This window comes from Morone saxatilis, unplaced genomic scaffold, assembly GCF_004916995.1.
Source record: "Morone saxatilis isolate NCDOM2014 unplaced genomic scaffold, NCSU_SB_2.0 Contig19, whole genome shotgun sequence".
Taxonomy (NCBI): Eukaryota; Metazoa; Chordata; class Actinopteri; family Moronidae; genus Morone; species Morone saxatilis.
In genome coordinates this window covers 5872528-5888291 of record NW_023339751.1, presented here as the reverse complement: position 1 = coordinate 5888291, position 15764 = coordinate 5872528, and the positions used below count along the sequence as shown (strand labels likewise).

Genomic DNA, 15764 nt, shown 5'->3' with positions numbered 1-15764 from the left:
GAAACCAAGTTCAGGTAGTAATCAGATTTATCTTTTCTCACAAGGGATGTGCATTTAGTCCTAATCTGTCTGAAACAGGCCAAGTGAGATGCCTCCTTAGTGCGTCTAGCGAGAGTCTTTGTTTCTCGCCCTGTATAAGGTGGAAAGTTCAGGGGACAACCATGGACTAGATCTATTTTTCAGTGATAGCTTTTTTTAAAGGAGCACACGTATTATTACAGAAAATAATGTTTTTGGAAAGAAATCTAAAACTAATTCAACAACTGGAATTCCACATGTAAGGTATGACGCTATCATAGCTGTCATTAAGAAAAACTTTCCCTATTGCATGTAGGGACACACACTAAGAGATCATCTCAAATCATGGTTAAGATGTTTATGTAGGTGTATATAGATAGGTGTGGTCTCTTGAACACATGCCACAATAATTAAATATCATTCATTCATATATTTCCTCTATGCCTTTTAAACTACCATTATTTAACAGTATTTTACTGCTCTTTTGTCTGTATTCACAGATGCGTAACATCAAGATGAAAGACTTTGAGGACTCCCTGAAGCGCATTAAGCCCAGTGTTAGCCCAACGACTCTTACTCTGTATACCAAATGGAACAAAGATTTTGGCGACACAACAGCCTTTTGAACCTCAAGGTTAATTTTCACTTAAAATAAAGTAAAATAAACAAAATAAACTAACTTCCTCGGTTTTAATTTACGGGTACAAGATGTCATTAACACGAATGAGCTTAAAAATCTGGAACAAACTTTTTGTAGGATGGCAAAGCAATAATGTATAAATATTATGACATTTGGGAATATTGGTTTGTATTTCCTGTTTTATGAGAATGCCTTGCTAGAAGGGTTTGTATTTGTGTTTACTTTATTATTGCACTCCTTCCTACTTAAAATTTCATTATTTATTCTTAAGAATGTCCTTAAAAATTACAAGTGATCTTTCTTTTGCCTCGAGGGGGCAGCAAGTTTCTGTAAACCCTGATTTACACTGATTTTGATGATTTTGCACATCTATTCTTTCCCTGACTTATTGACATGTTGATGGTATTGATCACCAAGTGCTGTACTTGTACACATGCAAGAGTGATGATAATTGGGAGATTTACCTAATCTGGTGCTTTTGTATCATAAAGGTTTTTCCATTTGGTCTTATAGTTTGTAGAAACAAATATTTGTATTGTTTTTGAAAGTTGGAGACCCTAATGAATTGTTGTGTCGGCCAACTCTTTTTCTTTTTGAGTTATGAGTTTAGTTTGAAGTATTTCACTGAGCGGAACTGTAATAGCTTCCCACTTTCCTCATGTATCAATAAATACATTCATTAAAGCCTCTCCATCTTTATTTTGTCTTTTTCTTTTAAGTCAGGCTCTAACTACAGTATCACACACAGATTAGTGCTTTTTTAAACCCTTTAAATCTTAACCTTGAATCCTCAAATCTTTTCCCCACCAGAGCTTAAAGAAAAACGGTACAACATGGTCATAAAAGTTCTTTTAAAATACATTTTTTTGTTTACATTAGAGACAGACATGGGAGTACTTAAGTCTCAGCCAGTGAAGCGTCTACATGCTTCACATTTGTAGGTAGATGGTGCTGCTGTTCTGTTTTTACCTGTTGCACAAACTCCTTTCTGTGGGTCAAACTGCACCTAGAATGAGCCGATATTTAGCCTGCAACCACAGATGTGAGGAATGTCGTAAATTGCTATTAATGAAAATAAAATGTCTGTTCTGCTGTTTGACTGTCAGATTGAGTGATATATTGGATTGAATTTGCAGTTTTGGGTGTGTTAACACTTGTATGAGCCTTGGTGTGTTCATACATATATATGTAGGTGCAAGTCACGTTATACGGCTCTGTGGTTAAGACCCAATAACCAGCCACCGTCTAATAACAAGGCTGGAGATTCAGCTGCAATAGGGGTCTCCAGCTGTCGAGGCATGTCTGATTCAAGCTCAGTAAATGCTTGTGGTCAGTCTTTATTTCAGTGCACACCAAACTCTTCCACTGAAAAACTTAAATCCCACCTCTCTCCCAAAGGCCCTTCCTATGGTCAGCTGGTGGTGTTGCCTGTGGTTTCTGTGGCCCCGGCAGCTGCATCATCTGTTCCTGCAGATGTTTACAGACTCTGCAAATGCAAACATTTTCTTGCAATTAATTAAGGCCGTGCTCCGAGTTTGAAGTTATCACGAGAAGAAAAAAAAGAGCTCAGCATGCAAAACACTGGCTCGCAGAGCTGCAACCACACCTCTGACTACTTTCCCTCAGGGGAGAGATGTTGAATGGTGTGTGTTTTAGGACTTGTCATGGCTGAAGAGCTTCTTTCATGATACCAGACAGGAATGGAGAGTGTTAGGGGTTAGAGCTTAGTCATCACCTTTTTCCTCTGTTTACTCTTCACTGTGAGCATCCTATGCAGTAAACAAATGGTCTGTATGACGGACTGGCTGTGAGAGCATTTAGTCATGTTATTTTCACACCTTTCAACCTAACATGTTGGAATAAAAAATGATTGCCTACAGGTGGTAGTATTGCCTAATCACCTCATATCAACATTCTTACAAGTAATTACTTTTAAAAGAACCTGTAATTACAGTAGAGAGCAATTATCATATGTACACGATATGCTTTAAATTTCCACGCTGACAGAAGACAGAGCATTATTGAGGTGGTTTAAACTTTGTAGATGATTGACAGCTTCCCTTTTTGGTTGCGTGTCAGAGGCCTGCACCTCCACAGTGGCTCATTGATGCTTTGACTACTACATCCACTCAAGGGAAAACAGAATAGGTGATCATTTGATACCTCCAGTGAAATAGCCCACCCTGTAGAGAGTAGAATAATAGTCAACACAGTGAGGACCTCTGACTGACTGAGCAAACAGTATGTGAGTGTTTCTTCAAGTGGCCCATTATGAAAACAGTATGTGGATGGAAGGGTTTTGTTATAGTGAGTGCAAGTGTTTCACTTTAACTCTGCTGGATTGAGTTTTTGGAGGTATCAATCTTACCTGACATAATTTGTCAATTGTCCTGCCTTACAGTAGCATGTTAGATGCTAAAAGACCGAGAGACAGTGCACTGCCTGTGTGGAGCACCATGCTGGAGAGTGGCTGTGAGCTTCACTATTTTTCAAGAAAAGACTGATTGTAAATTGTTGAGCTGGTGGGAAGGGATTTCCTTGAAAATTTAGGATTTGGCCCTTTTATCACCCTCAGTTTAAAGATGTGTTCAGGGCTTACACAGTGGAAAGCCTTCAGGGCTGAGTGTGTCCACTTTCAGCACTAGCTGCTACTGTTCCACTGGCCTGCACACCCAATACATAACTTAATTTACCCTGGGAGTGTTATCTTTCTCTCTCGGGGGAGGCTACAAGCCAAGTCTAATCTTGTATCCAATGGCAACATCTGTCTTTTATGAGCAAATTTATTTTTCTTGCTCACTGTTTATGTATGGTTTGTGTATCGTTGGGTGTGGAAGAGCTGAAAAAATGGGGTGTTGGTATATAGATATGTATGCATATGTCAACATGAGCGTATTTAGGCCAACCCTGCCTTAGCTCGGAGCAATGAGGAAAACTGGGTTATGTGTGGAGTTTACGCTTTAATATGTTTAAAGTAATATTTCAACATTTTGGGATACATGTCTGTACAGTCTGTATGAAGCTACCGTCAGCACCAGGTTAGCTTAGTTTAGCATAAAAACTGGAAACGAGGAGCTAGATTGGCTCTGTCCAAAAGATTGGCCTACACCAACACTTCTCAAGTTCACAAATGAACACATTAGCCTACATCTCATTTGTTTAACCCATCGACATATACAAAGATGGACGACAGCTCTCCAAAGGTAAACCAAATTATCTCAATCACCCCCTGATGGCTGACTGTACTATAGGCCATAAAGCCTGTTGTCTTCATGTTAGCAGATGGGACAAACTAAATAATCTAAGTACAGTACACATCAAATACATTTTTCCCAAATATGGTTTCTTATATATATTCATTCATGTATTTGTTGTTTGTGTGTTTGCTTTTTATCTTGATGGTCAAATATGACCTCTTTGGAATAGTTTCAATGAGGTAACATAATCACAATTGTGTATTGCCATCCATTTTCAGTTCAAGAAAGACACAATGTCACTAAAATAAAACTAGGCTATGTGCTTTTGGCTTTCAGGAACCCAGAGGAGAGATTGTTTTGCTGCCTGATTTGTATTCGTGGAAAGAGCTGACAGTAACCATCTGACTGTATGTCTCTTAAATTTTCACTCTTGCGGAGTGATAGGTCTGTGGTAAGGTCCGTAATAGCTAGTCTTACAAACTCACTATCTAATTTGGGAAGCCAACACCTTTTTATAAGGTGTAGAAGGGAATGAGTTTGTGGATAAGCAACATTTTAGAAAATGTTGTAGCATGTAAGTAGATGATTGATCAGCAGAAGGAGGGGATTATTTTAAGCCATTGGGGGATTTTGGATAAGTGTTTTTGGAAAAAAATAATTACTTAGAGTGAATTTGTCCATGCTCATGTATTTTCACTCTCACTGCAGCCTGCAGCCACAAAGCTGTAAAAGACCGAGGTGGACGGAGGGGAGCGAACTCATGCCCGCACATGACCTGCAAAGCCATTAATCTCAGTAACCTCTGGTGAGGTGATCAGAAGCCAAACCCTTCCCTCTAACTTTATGGAAACTATGCAGATGTATTACACTTGATATTAGTCAGTGCAGCTAGTCAAGACATCTCTAAAAAATGTTTTCAGTCTCACATCTGGTTCGCTTTCTAAACAAAACATCAAATAAAAGCTAAATAGGGCTGTATTCAGTGGAGAAGAATAGCGTGGACAAATATCTTCCCCAGATGATGCTCAGGATACATATTGGCATTGGATTGAGGTGGACATGTTGAGACGTGGGTTTGACACAGGGAGGGGCGGAGAGACGAGGCTGAGGGGAACGGTGCACTGTCAAGGTAAGCTGCAGGCGGCCCCGCGGTGCATTCCTTCAGCTCGTGTGCAGCCAAAACACTTGATGAAAAGTGAAAGTGCAGTGAGGACTGAGCATTTTCGTGAGAATTATGCTGTGTCTGTCTGTCATTCTGCTTTTTTCACTCCCCTTGTCCTCCCCTTTTTAAATCTTAGTTGCCCTTCCCTTGGGTCATTCATGTGAGGACAGGAGTGATGGTTCAGCTCCACTTCTGACCCCGGTCAGGTTCAGCAATTAGACAACCAAAACATTCTCACCTCACTCTACTACTACTTGCTAGTAACCTTGCTGTCAGAGTTCAAATGTTTTTTTAAAAGTTGATCTGATGATAATCATATGATATATCACGTTATAGGTAGTAAAATATTATCACTTTAATTGACAGTGATATGAACTTCAGCTGCACTTTTAGTGAATTCACACAGTCCTTAATTATCACCTTTTTTATAGCTACGTCCACTTAAAGATCCAGTGTGTAATCACCTGAATATAAACTATAAAATATATATATTAAAAAAATATAGAAACTTTATGTTTTTGTTACCTTAGAATGAGGTAATATTGTGACATTAGTCAATCATTCACTCCCTATTTACTATACAGAGCACTACATTCACTGTCCGACATTTTATTTGAGTTTCTAAATTATGAGTGTGTAAATATATCCACTACAGTGACAGTCACACAAAAGTGAGACAAGTGGGACAAAAGAAGTAGTATCCATGAAATGTACACTATTTTCTGCTAACAATGTAACACATTGCACAACTCTACAACTGTCTGATGAGGCAAAATGGTAATAATGACGATGAAATGTCAGAATAAATCTGAGTTTACTGCTCACAGTTGAGTAAACTATTGAGTGTCCACTATAAAGGAAGTAGTGAATAAGTGAACAAAAGGGTGAATTTTGACACAGCCAGTCTACAGCCATGCTAGCAGCCCCGTGAGACGGCACATTGGCACAGTGGTGCCTTAAGTGCCGCTTGATCACCATCTTTGTTTATTAGCATGCTAACATTACCTAATTAGCACTAAACACAAAGCTCAGTTGTGGCTGATGGTAAAGTCATTATCTTTGTAGGTATTTGCTCATAATTTGCTCCAGGCCGCTGGTGCTAAGGTTCGCTAGCTAAGGCTAGCTCGACTTGTCCATTAACCCCTGGGTTGGTGGTTTTTAACCCCTGACCTCCTGTCCATGTGTCTTTGAGCCAGACACTGAACCCAGAATTGCTCCTGGGAAGGCCAACGCCTTGTGTGGCAGCCCCCGCCACCACTGGTGTGTGTGAAAGAGTGACTGAGAGGCAATATTGTTTATAAATGTAGTCCATTTAGCATTGAACAAATTTAAACTTTGACCTTATAACTGAAAAGTCAGAAGACCATCAAGATAATTTGTTTTATTTATTTATCCTTTATAGGGACCCTGAACACCTTAAATACATTTCATGACAATCTATCTAGTTGTCAAGCTCATGATGACGCAGAGACAAAGAGGAAAATCAAGGGATTCAGCAAGTCAGTGAGAATTATCCACAGGAGACCATCAATGTCTGCTCAATTTCATATTAATCCATTCAGTAGTTGTTGAAATATTTCAGTCAGAACCACAGTGGTGGACAAACCAACCGATAAGATTGCCTTGCACAGCCTGAATTGACTTGATATGAATTGAGAATGACTATACATCAGCAAATGACTTCTTCTTTTAGATCTTAAGCATCTTGCTAATGGCTTTCTAAGTCTTTAAAATCAAGATCACAAAGTACACACAGCTGCTCTTATCCAAACACCCTTTTGTATGTGAGGTGGAATGAGTATGTGCAAAGATTAAAGCAATTAAATGTCGGCCTTTTGAATATGATTTGCTTTGGCAGGTATTGAGAGAGTGAAGCAAAACACACATTCCTGCCTTGGCATCAGCAATAGAACCCAAAAGGACTGAAGCAGTTTGCAGAGTCACAGGTTTTGCAGATCTGAACATGTTTGCATGCACACTGTAAGCTTCCTTCAGCGATTTGTACAAAACATACAAAGGAAGGTTATTTATAGATGTGTAATACAACCTCAGTGTAATAAAACAAATGTAAAGAGCAAGAACCATCTCTACAGACGCTCAAAGTTTTCACACTGTACGTTCCCTCAAGATAGAAGCCACTTTTAATGCGATCACCAGGAGAGGTCAGAGTCAGGTGTACCTGTTTATCGTGATTCAACATGTGTGTTCTTAAACATTTGATGTCCTGGACACTAATGTGTATTAGTGTCCAGGACATCAAGATCTATCAAAGATGCCCTGCTGAAATGATCCTACAGAGAGGTTTAGTTTCATAAGGATGTTTAAAAGCAGACTGTCTTGGCCACACGCCCAGGAAGAGGCCTGGAGCTCTTTCATCTCTCTGTGTCCAACAGCATCTCACGGTGTCTCACAACACCACTGACAACGCAACACACACACATCACAGATTTTGTGGTATTTGGTAGATCTTTACTTTGTGGTACACCGTGTCACTTTGTGGCATCCATAACTTTTTCATGCAAACCATTTTAAATTTATGGCTACATTGGTTTGTGGAAGGAAGAACTGGCTCACATGAGAGAAAGTCTCACAGCTGGATCAGGCTCTGTTGCTTGAGCCTGGGCCCTGATGTTGGACTTGTTGTCTGGGAAGCACTTGGTCAAGGAGCAGACCTTGACCTCTGTCACATGACCTGTTAAACAGAGGACTCCTTATCCGCAGCATCAGATCATGAGGTGTCTGCTGGGGGAGGGGACAAGGAATGGGGTCACTCTGAGAGATGTTGTTTTGCAAATCTATCACATTATATTTCACAGTGATTCTCTGTAAGAAGTGATCTTTGAAACACGGAAAACATGGACTTATTGAGTCAAGAAGCAAACTGAACTTTACATATACATTACACGTCAGTGAGGATAAATGTATGAGGGCTGAGTCACAAGAAAAGCTGCATCTTGAAACTGTATTTAAACAGATTTTGATGTCCTCACATGGAACAGGAAGAAAACCTGAGCTATAATGACTGCAGTGATTATTAGATGTCTTAGATGGTGATTTTTATATATCATAGGGTAGCACAGCATCAAGGGTTATAAAGTTTAATGGGCACCGCTGCAGCATCCTGTGTAAATCACTGTATAATTAAAGTAAAGTGTGAATTAACCTCTGTAATGTGCCCAGTGCTATTGTTGATAACTGGCATCATACTGTATAGCCAAGCCTGGCAGCCACAGAGCTTGTTACCACAGTAAGAAGTGTATTTAAAATGTTTCAAAAAGCATCAATAAGCTTTAGTGAAGGAGCACTTGTGTCATATGTAGCAGTTTTCTGTGATTATGAGGAACACTGACTTTCCACTTTTTTGTGCAAAGCACCAAAACGACTTGTCCCTCACTATAATTTTTCTACTTTTACTACCTATTAAGGCCATTAAAAGTCAAATTATTATATAAAACTGAAAGTTATACATCACTCACAAAAGGGTTTTATGCTTAATATGTGTACAATTTTTAAATAAAGAGTTTTCAGCCACAAAAAACAGCTGTTTTCAACAAAAACACTCATGAACTCACTGTACCCTGCGTCCTAGGCACCATACAGCAGAGAGAACAGCGTCTAGCTGGTGAATGTAGTGCAGCCTTGAGCCAGAATTTTGCCTCAGGAATTGGTAGAGACCAAAAACAGACCTAAAAGAGAGTGAATATGGGACTTATATTCATCAGGTGGACAGAAACATGACTCCAAATAAATGACAATGTTGGTAACTGTTGGATGTGCAAGTAAGCAACTTTCTGCTAACAAGTTTGCCATATCAGCTTAAAGGTGATGATATGTCAATGTTCACAACTTGTTTCCGCTGCCCCCGAGTGGCCAGAATAATCAGTTATTGTAGGTTTAACAAACTGCTGCAACTTCTTGGCTTCTATTTGCATCCAAGTTGTAGCCGTTAGCATGCTGCTAACACTCTCTAAAATGTTTCATGCTGGTAGAGAGGAAGAGATTTACTGTGATCAGATTAATACCTGGGCTGATGTAATACCAGGAGGCATTATTTATGGGACATATGCCACCGCGATCCTCAAAGGATGAGGGGAAATTATATCCTTCCTCACTCAAATTTCATCACTCAGATTTATGATGGCTCAGATTTTTATGTGGTTTTATTTTACTGGTTAATGAGACAGGTAAATTTTAACTGGATTTTAAAATAGATTGCAACGAGGAACAGTTAGAGAGATTTTACTCTGACTACAGAGATCAGAGCAGTATCTATTCGATCTGTTGGCTCATCTGTTCTATCAGAGACAGACACTGTTAACATATAATACCATGTGGCTGGTATTTTAAGTGGAAGCCCAGATCTTGCCAGGTGTTCTACAGCTGGGTGTTGAATGCTTAAGTGAGTCACTATACGAACTGTCTGGTATGTTGTCCAGGTGGTCAGGAGAGCGCTTCCTTTTATGTCAGACCTTGCTCTGGAAGATTATCGTCTGAATATTTCTGCACAGATCATCATTAACCAGTACATAATCTGCTTAAAATGAAAAGGGATAACAACAAGAACAATCAAAGCACATCATTTGCATAGCAGCTTACAAAATATATGCATGTTTTAACATATTTTTCATGTCTAATCCTTTTTTTGTACATTCTGTATAATTATACCTCACAGTGCACAGTTGCAGCCATTCATCACATCTAAAAAGTTAGTTTTTTTGCACATCCTGTGTACCTGCTGTGAATTTTAGATCATTTTGAATTTAGATTAGGCTCCATATGTCCCTTTTCTTGTGATTATTTTTTCATTGTTGTCACTGCTTTGTATTTTTCTAGTCTCTATCTCTATAGTTGTCACTTCAGTGACCTATTTTCTCCACAGGGATCAGTGTTTACTTTGTGTAATCAATAAACAGAAATTAAAATGTATTGGTTTTTCCATGATGCAACGCTTTGGCCTCACAGTTAGCATGTTCTGATTTGTACTTGTCCTAAAACATGTAAGTAATGTAGACTGAACACATTAAAATAACTCAGAAACACTTTGGGAAATACAATTAGTGTCATCTTATAAGTTATCTATTTTATGTTTTTAATCTCTTTTTAATAATATCTCATATTGCTGGTGTGCGTTTGGTTTCTGTCTACCTCATACATTAACTTTAATCTTATTCTATATTGCTGCTATTTTTTGTTTGTATGTAAATTATTATTAAAATTATTATTATTAAGTTCACTGATTAACATGTTATATCTAATCTATTAAGTGTGAAACACTTGGCCTGGAGTCTCCACTGGTTTTCGGACTGAGTGTAAGTGTCTCAATGTTCCCCAATGTTTCCATTCTTTTGCTAAGCTAAGCTAACCAGCAGCTGGCTGGAGCTTCATATTTACTTTCTAGGTATTATTGGTATCAATCCACTTCTAATAGCATGAGTATGATTCAGACGGTCTGGCGCATTCACATTTCTACAATCTACATCCTCTAAACATTTAGAACTGCATCTGAAATTCCGTAATTAATAGCCAGAGGCTTTAAAGGGGCCTTGAAGGGGCCACATACACCCAGCGGTCAGCAGGTCAGCTTAAAGGCAATTCTGTTTCTTCTTAATTAGGTTCAAACAGGCATGTGTCATGGGTCATCAATTGTAGCAAGAGTGTCATCTTTAAAGATGACATGTTTTTGCTGAGAGAGAGCATAATGGTGCAACTCACTAACCTCCTGTCACACAGGGGTCAACTCACTGACCCCGATGGGGCTTCAGGACAGCTCAGAACATCTATGCTGTTAACGGGGTCACGCTTTTTTAGGGAGATTTGAAATGCTTGTTTGATGCAACTTTGATCCTGACTGACAGTTTCAAGCTTGTTTGCACCTTTCCGCCATAGTCAGAGGCGCCCATGTGTTACAACACATCAGTCTGGGGGACAGCTGGGCTTTCCTGAAGATGTCCATAGAGATCTGCAGTGTGATAGTTTGTCAGTTTTTCAGGTTCCTGCAGCTGTAGCTCCTCAAAAGTAGCTAGGTCGCTAATCTCATAAATCCCCAAAAGGCCAGAGGAGAGTATCCAAGGTCCGGTGTCAGAGCACTTAACTCTCACTCAGACCAAGGAGAGCTAAACGTACTCTCTCCACTGTGCCAAGCGGGGCTATGGGGCTGCCAGCTACCTCAGGTAAGCTTCAATGGAAGCAGTCTGTCAGACGAACAGTTCGCCAGGCAGAAAGGTGTCAATTAATGATCCTAGGAAATCTCTGAAGCTATTAGTGTCTCTTTTGGAAAAGATCCATGTTTTCTGCATCTGATTGTCCCCATATCCTAACAGGATGTTTGGTTTTATTTGCAGATTTACATTTCCGCATCCACATTTTGGGCAAAATATCCCCTCATGTCAAAACTGATGTGCAGACCCCTTCGGAAATGGCGTATATTCAACCCTAAAAAAGACCTACTTACATAAGTTACCTGCTTAAACAAACAGACTCTGGAGAAGAAATTGCAAACTGGACCCAGTGCCCAAATAAATGTTTGCATGTGGTCCAGGGCCAAAGATCTTGAGCCACAAAACCAATCCACATCGCTCGTTAGGCTCAACACAGAGCCTGTGTTCACTCTCTTTTCAATGCATACTGAACCATTCATCTATTCTTTTCCTAAGGGGTTTATTATGGGGTATTATGTAAAAAGTATTTTAAGAAAACAGTGCAACACCTTTCTCCTGAATATAATAGTTCCAGATAAGACCAATAATACAAAGTGTTCTTTTCCTGTGTTCAAGTTCAACAGCACAGCAAAACAAAAGCTTTGTAACACCATGCACTTGTTTTTAAGTAATTATATTATAAGTTGTAACTACTGTTGCTGCAGGCTGGCCATGTCAGTGCAGAGAACTGTTTTGGTGCAGTGGGGAAGAGGAAAAACAGTCCGGTCTTTGTACCTGTGGTAAAGCTACTGCATGAACTGTGGGCTTCACTGAGGAATTTCAGAAACATTTCACTTACAAGGAGCATTTTACAAATCTCAGAGATGTACCATGAACCTCTGGAGTGGTGATTCATTAATATCCATATATCATTCAAATTATATCAGTAGCTAACTTAAAGGAATGTCGACCTTCTTGTGAACTTTTTGGTGCAACATCCTACATGCGTACAGTAGTATTAAAGTATCATCAAGCTTACACTGTAACATGAAAAGTTGTGCCTACCTCTGTTTACCGATATTACTCCTAAGAGATCAAAACCCTTTGAGAAGGAGGTGTAAACATGCTGTGGGTAGGCAGAAGTGGTTTATAGGGTTTTGTCACTGGACCTTTGCCACCTTCACCTGTAAGCCAGCTGGATGTTGCTTTGAATTATTCGCCCTGTTTCTGAAAAGAAGCAAAAAGTTTCTATATTTAAATTAATTTAAAAATATTTTGTTTACATCAAATTTGTAGTACAGTGCAGAGTATATGCAGGTTTATTTTTCAGTCAGGATTGAGTATACCCACTTCTTAATCCCCTCTGACGCACATCATTTAGTAGTGTTCTGCCAGCTGAATGTTTTTTCCTTAGATGGCAAAGCGAGAAATTTTCATGAGTGGATGCAGTAAGGAATAAGGAATCAAAATGTATAATTTGATGTAGCTGTCTCCCACGCCTGTGGGCCAGTATTGATTGTAAAATCTGCACCTCTTCTGTGTCGGATGTTAATTTAATAATGATCCGTACTGAAGTCAAGCAGGAGAAAGTAAGTGACAATGTGCAAATACTGGCCCATTTTTGGGTAAATATGCAAGAGTAGTCTCTAGTAGTAGTAGAGCTGATTTTATAGGATTATGTTGTGCTATTGCTGGCAATTCACCAGCCATTATACAGGCAATATACATATAAAAAAGACTAGATTTTGATGAACCTCCTTAAACAAACTTTTTCACAGACTTCCTCTTGACGACTGTGTGCCATGTTGGTCGAAATCTTGTGTCTTTAAATAGCTGTGAACTAAAAGGAAATATAGAAAAAAATATACTGCTGTGAAGGACATACTTTACCAATATCATGCACAGATTGACCCAAAAAATGACAGGCAAGCCATTTACCTCCATACTGTGTGTGGAGCCTTCATACAAGCAGTCCCTGTGTCTCCCGTTTAGTGACAGGGAGAGAGAAAGTGTGTGGACCTTTTTAAGCAGATCCTGTATTGGTCTCTTGACCTGGTCTATGTCCTCTGTGAAGAGAGGCTTTGTTGCCCTCAGACAGCTCATAGCCTTTAACACACACCTTCATAATAGTATCTGTGTCTGTGATTTTCCATTTGGAAAATTGTGAGCTTTTAACCTCACATCCCAGGCTTCGCTCTGCACAGAGAGAGAGAGAGTAATCATCATAGGCCTAATGATACAGTGGCCTACTGTGGCTGTGACTGTGATCGCCAAGCTTCACACACACGTGCCAAAGCATACAGGCGAGAATTAAGCTTAATCTTGATGTCTTCCTGTAACGTGCTAACACCTGAGCATTGTACAGTGTGCAGTGCATGTCACTGCTTTGTGCTTAGCCTAGCAAGCCTTATGTGTAAAAAAAAAAAAGTATAAGGGTTCATTTTTGACAGAGCACACAGACAATTGATTGCAAAACCCTGTCTTAACTCATGTCTGCTGTTGAAATTTGCAGATCTTTCGTTGTCCTTAGCACCTGCTGAATGCAAGTTCTGACTTGACCTTTAACCTGTGCGCTTAGCAGCAGTGTAATCTCAGTAGCAGCTGTTCTCAGCAATGACAGCACGACAAGCACTGCTCGCTTTCTGTCAGACAGTCTAAGCTCCTCACTCTCACTGTAAGAGCATGGCATTCCTAACTACTGTAGGTGTGAAGATCATTCATGAAAATGGCTTCAGTAGCATCTGGGACCTTAACATCTGGCACTATTGGCTGTGAGTGGCTACGTTGTGCCGTGAGGTTTCTTTGCGATGTCTACCACAACCATTATCACATTATCCACTCTAACCAGAATACTCTTACCACAGAGGCATCAGAGAACCTCCCTGTCTCTCTGGGCTGCATACACAGGCATCACTGCAGAGCTGAAGCTGTGTTGTGTGGCGTCTCTGGGTGAAGGCGGGGGTGAGCGGTGATGACTAGGTTCAGTGTTTTCTGCTGGACGGGTGACAGTTGGGGTCAGAGGTTCACTTTCCCCTCAACTCCGTCACTCTCTCCGGGCTGGCTTTCAGAGGCTCAAAGAAAGGGTTTGATGAGGAGGACTCGGAAGCACCAAGGCATCTGGCAGCGGCCCTTGCCTCCACATCCTGAGGGCCAGCAGAGCTGCTCTGTGGCGGCCAGAGGAGGGAAACAAGGTGCATACTGTGATCTAAACACAGACAGAGGGGGTGGTTCAAGTTACCCCTTCGGTAGGTGTTTGCCACAGAGACGCTCACTGTGAAGAGGAGAAGGGTGGAGGAGGGGAGATGTGGTGCAATTGTAAGTTTACACAGAACAAAAGGATTTGAATCAACAAAATTGGACCAACATGTGTGAGTGAAATCCCCAAAGACTCCTCTAAAAACTGTAAATCATATGGAAGGGTTACACACACTCCTAAAAGTGCCAGATGCCCTCACACTGACATCTGAGCTCAGTGAATTTGTCAGCGTACACATTAGCTCACACTAACTTAATTATACTTAATATGATACTTCTGCCCTCAGTGTACATTTAGATGAACGTACTCTATATTTTAGCGAAGTGCCGTCACACTGGCAGGACTAAAGTCATCACCTGCATGACCTTTTATAAATGGAAGTTATTAGTGAAAACTAGAACATGTCTCTGGGGAGGAGGTCCTGGTTCATAGTTATTGGTGCAGGACTTATGTGCAAAGTACAAAGAGATTTTTTTTGATTGATTAGGATTAGGATGTAAATTGTTGCCAGACCGTATACAGTACAGCTAATTCACCTTCAGGGTTACACACTTCCTGCATAATCAGAAACTACAAAGTGACAAGATGGTTTCCCATGTTGGTCTATAGGGCCTCTATTTGAACAAATAGTATTGGTGAAGTCTGCAATAGACATTTTTAGGAATACGCTTATTGGCTTTCTTGCTGAGAGTTAGATGAGACGATTGATACCTCTTTCGTGTCTGTGCAGTAAATATGAAGCGATTTATTTGAAAATAATGTTTTTAGTTTACTTTAAGATCCTCAGGATGTTACAAATGATTTTGGCTGAAAGTTGGACACACTGCATAACTTTACTCCTCAATGTCTCTTTAGAAAAGCTCAGCATTTGACTTCCAAACTGGCCGCTAAACAGGATTGCATTCACATAAAATATTCTTGGAAAACCGCAGCCGGGAAATAAGAAATATCGAAGAGGCAGTTTATAATTTCATACATGTTCAACACTGGCGTAGGTTTTGAGTGGACTTCTGGCCTTGAGGTGTATTTGTGTGAGATGAGTCATAGGACTAAAAGCAACCCCCTCCAAAAATTACTTCTATTTGTGGACTAGCTAAACAGACATTTCCCTGTTGGCTAGGATTTCCACCCAAAATCTCTATCTGATTAGTTGTTGAGAAATAGATAGGATTACCAGTACAATCATTTGGACAGTGAGTGGTGAGGTATTAGTGACTGTGTCTAAGCTGGATTTAAGATGAACTGACTGAACATCCCTACTGGTGTAACACAGTAGTGTCTACTGAAAGCAGGCGAGAGCAGAGCTACTGTAGAAGACAGCAAGGATTCATGCCTTGGCATCGAAATGCAGGCC

General features: G+C 40.1%; 1 protein-coding gene across 1 annotated transcript in view; it reads left to right on the top strand.

Moving 5' to 3' along the window:
- LOC118329654 (spastin-like) overlaps positions 1-1349 on the top strand; it is a 5238-nt gene extending 3889 nt beyond the window's left edge. Inside the window, exon 16 of the mRNA XM_035663887.1 lies at positions 519-1349. Within this exon, the coding sequence (XP_035519780.1) occupies positions 519-644 (126 nt within the window). The 3' untranslated portion in view covers positions 645-1349. The remainder of the gene's footprint in view (positions 1-518) is intronic.
- Positions 1350-15764: the final 14415 nt, after the last annotated feature.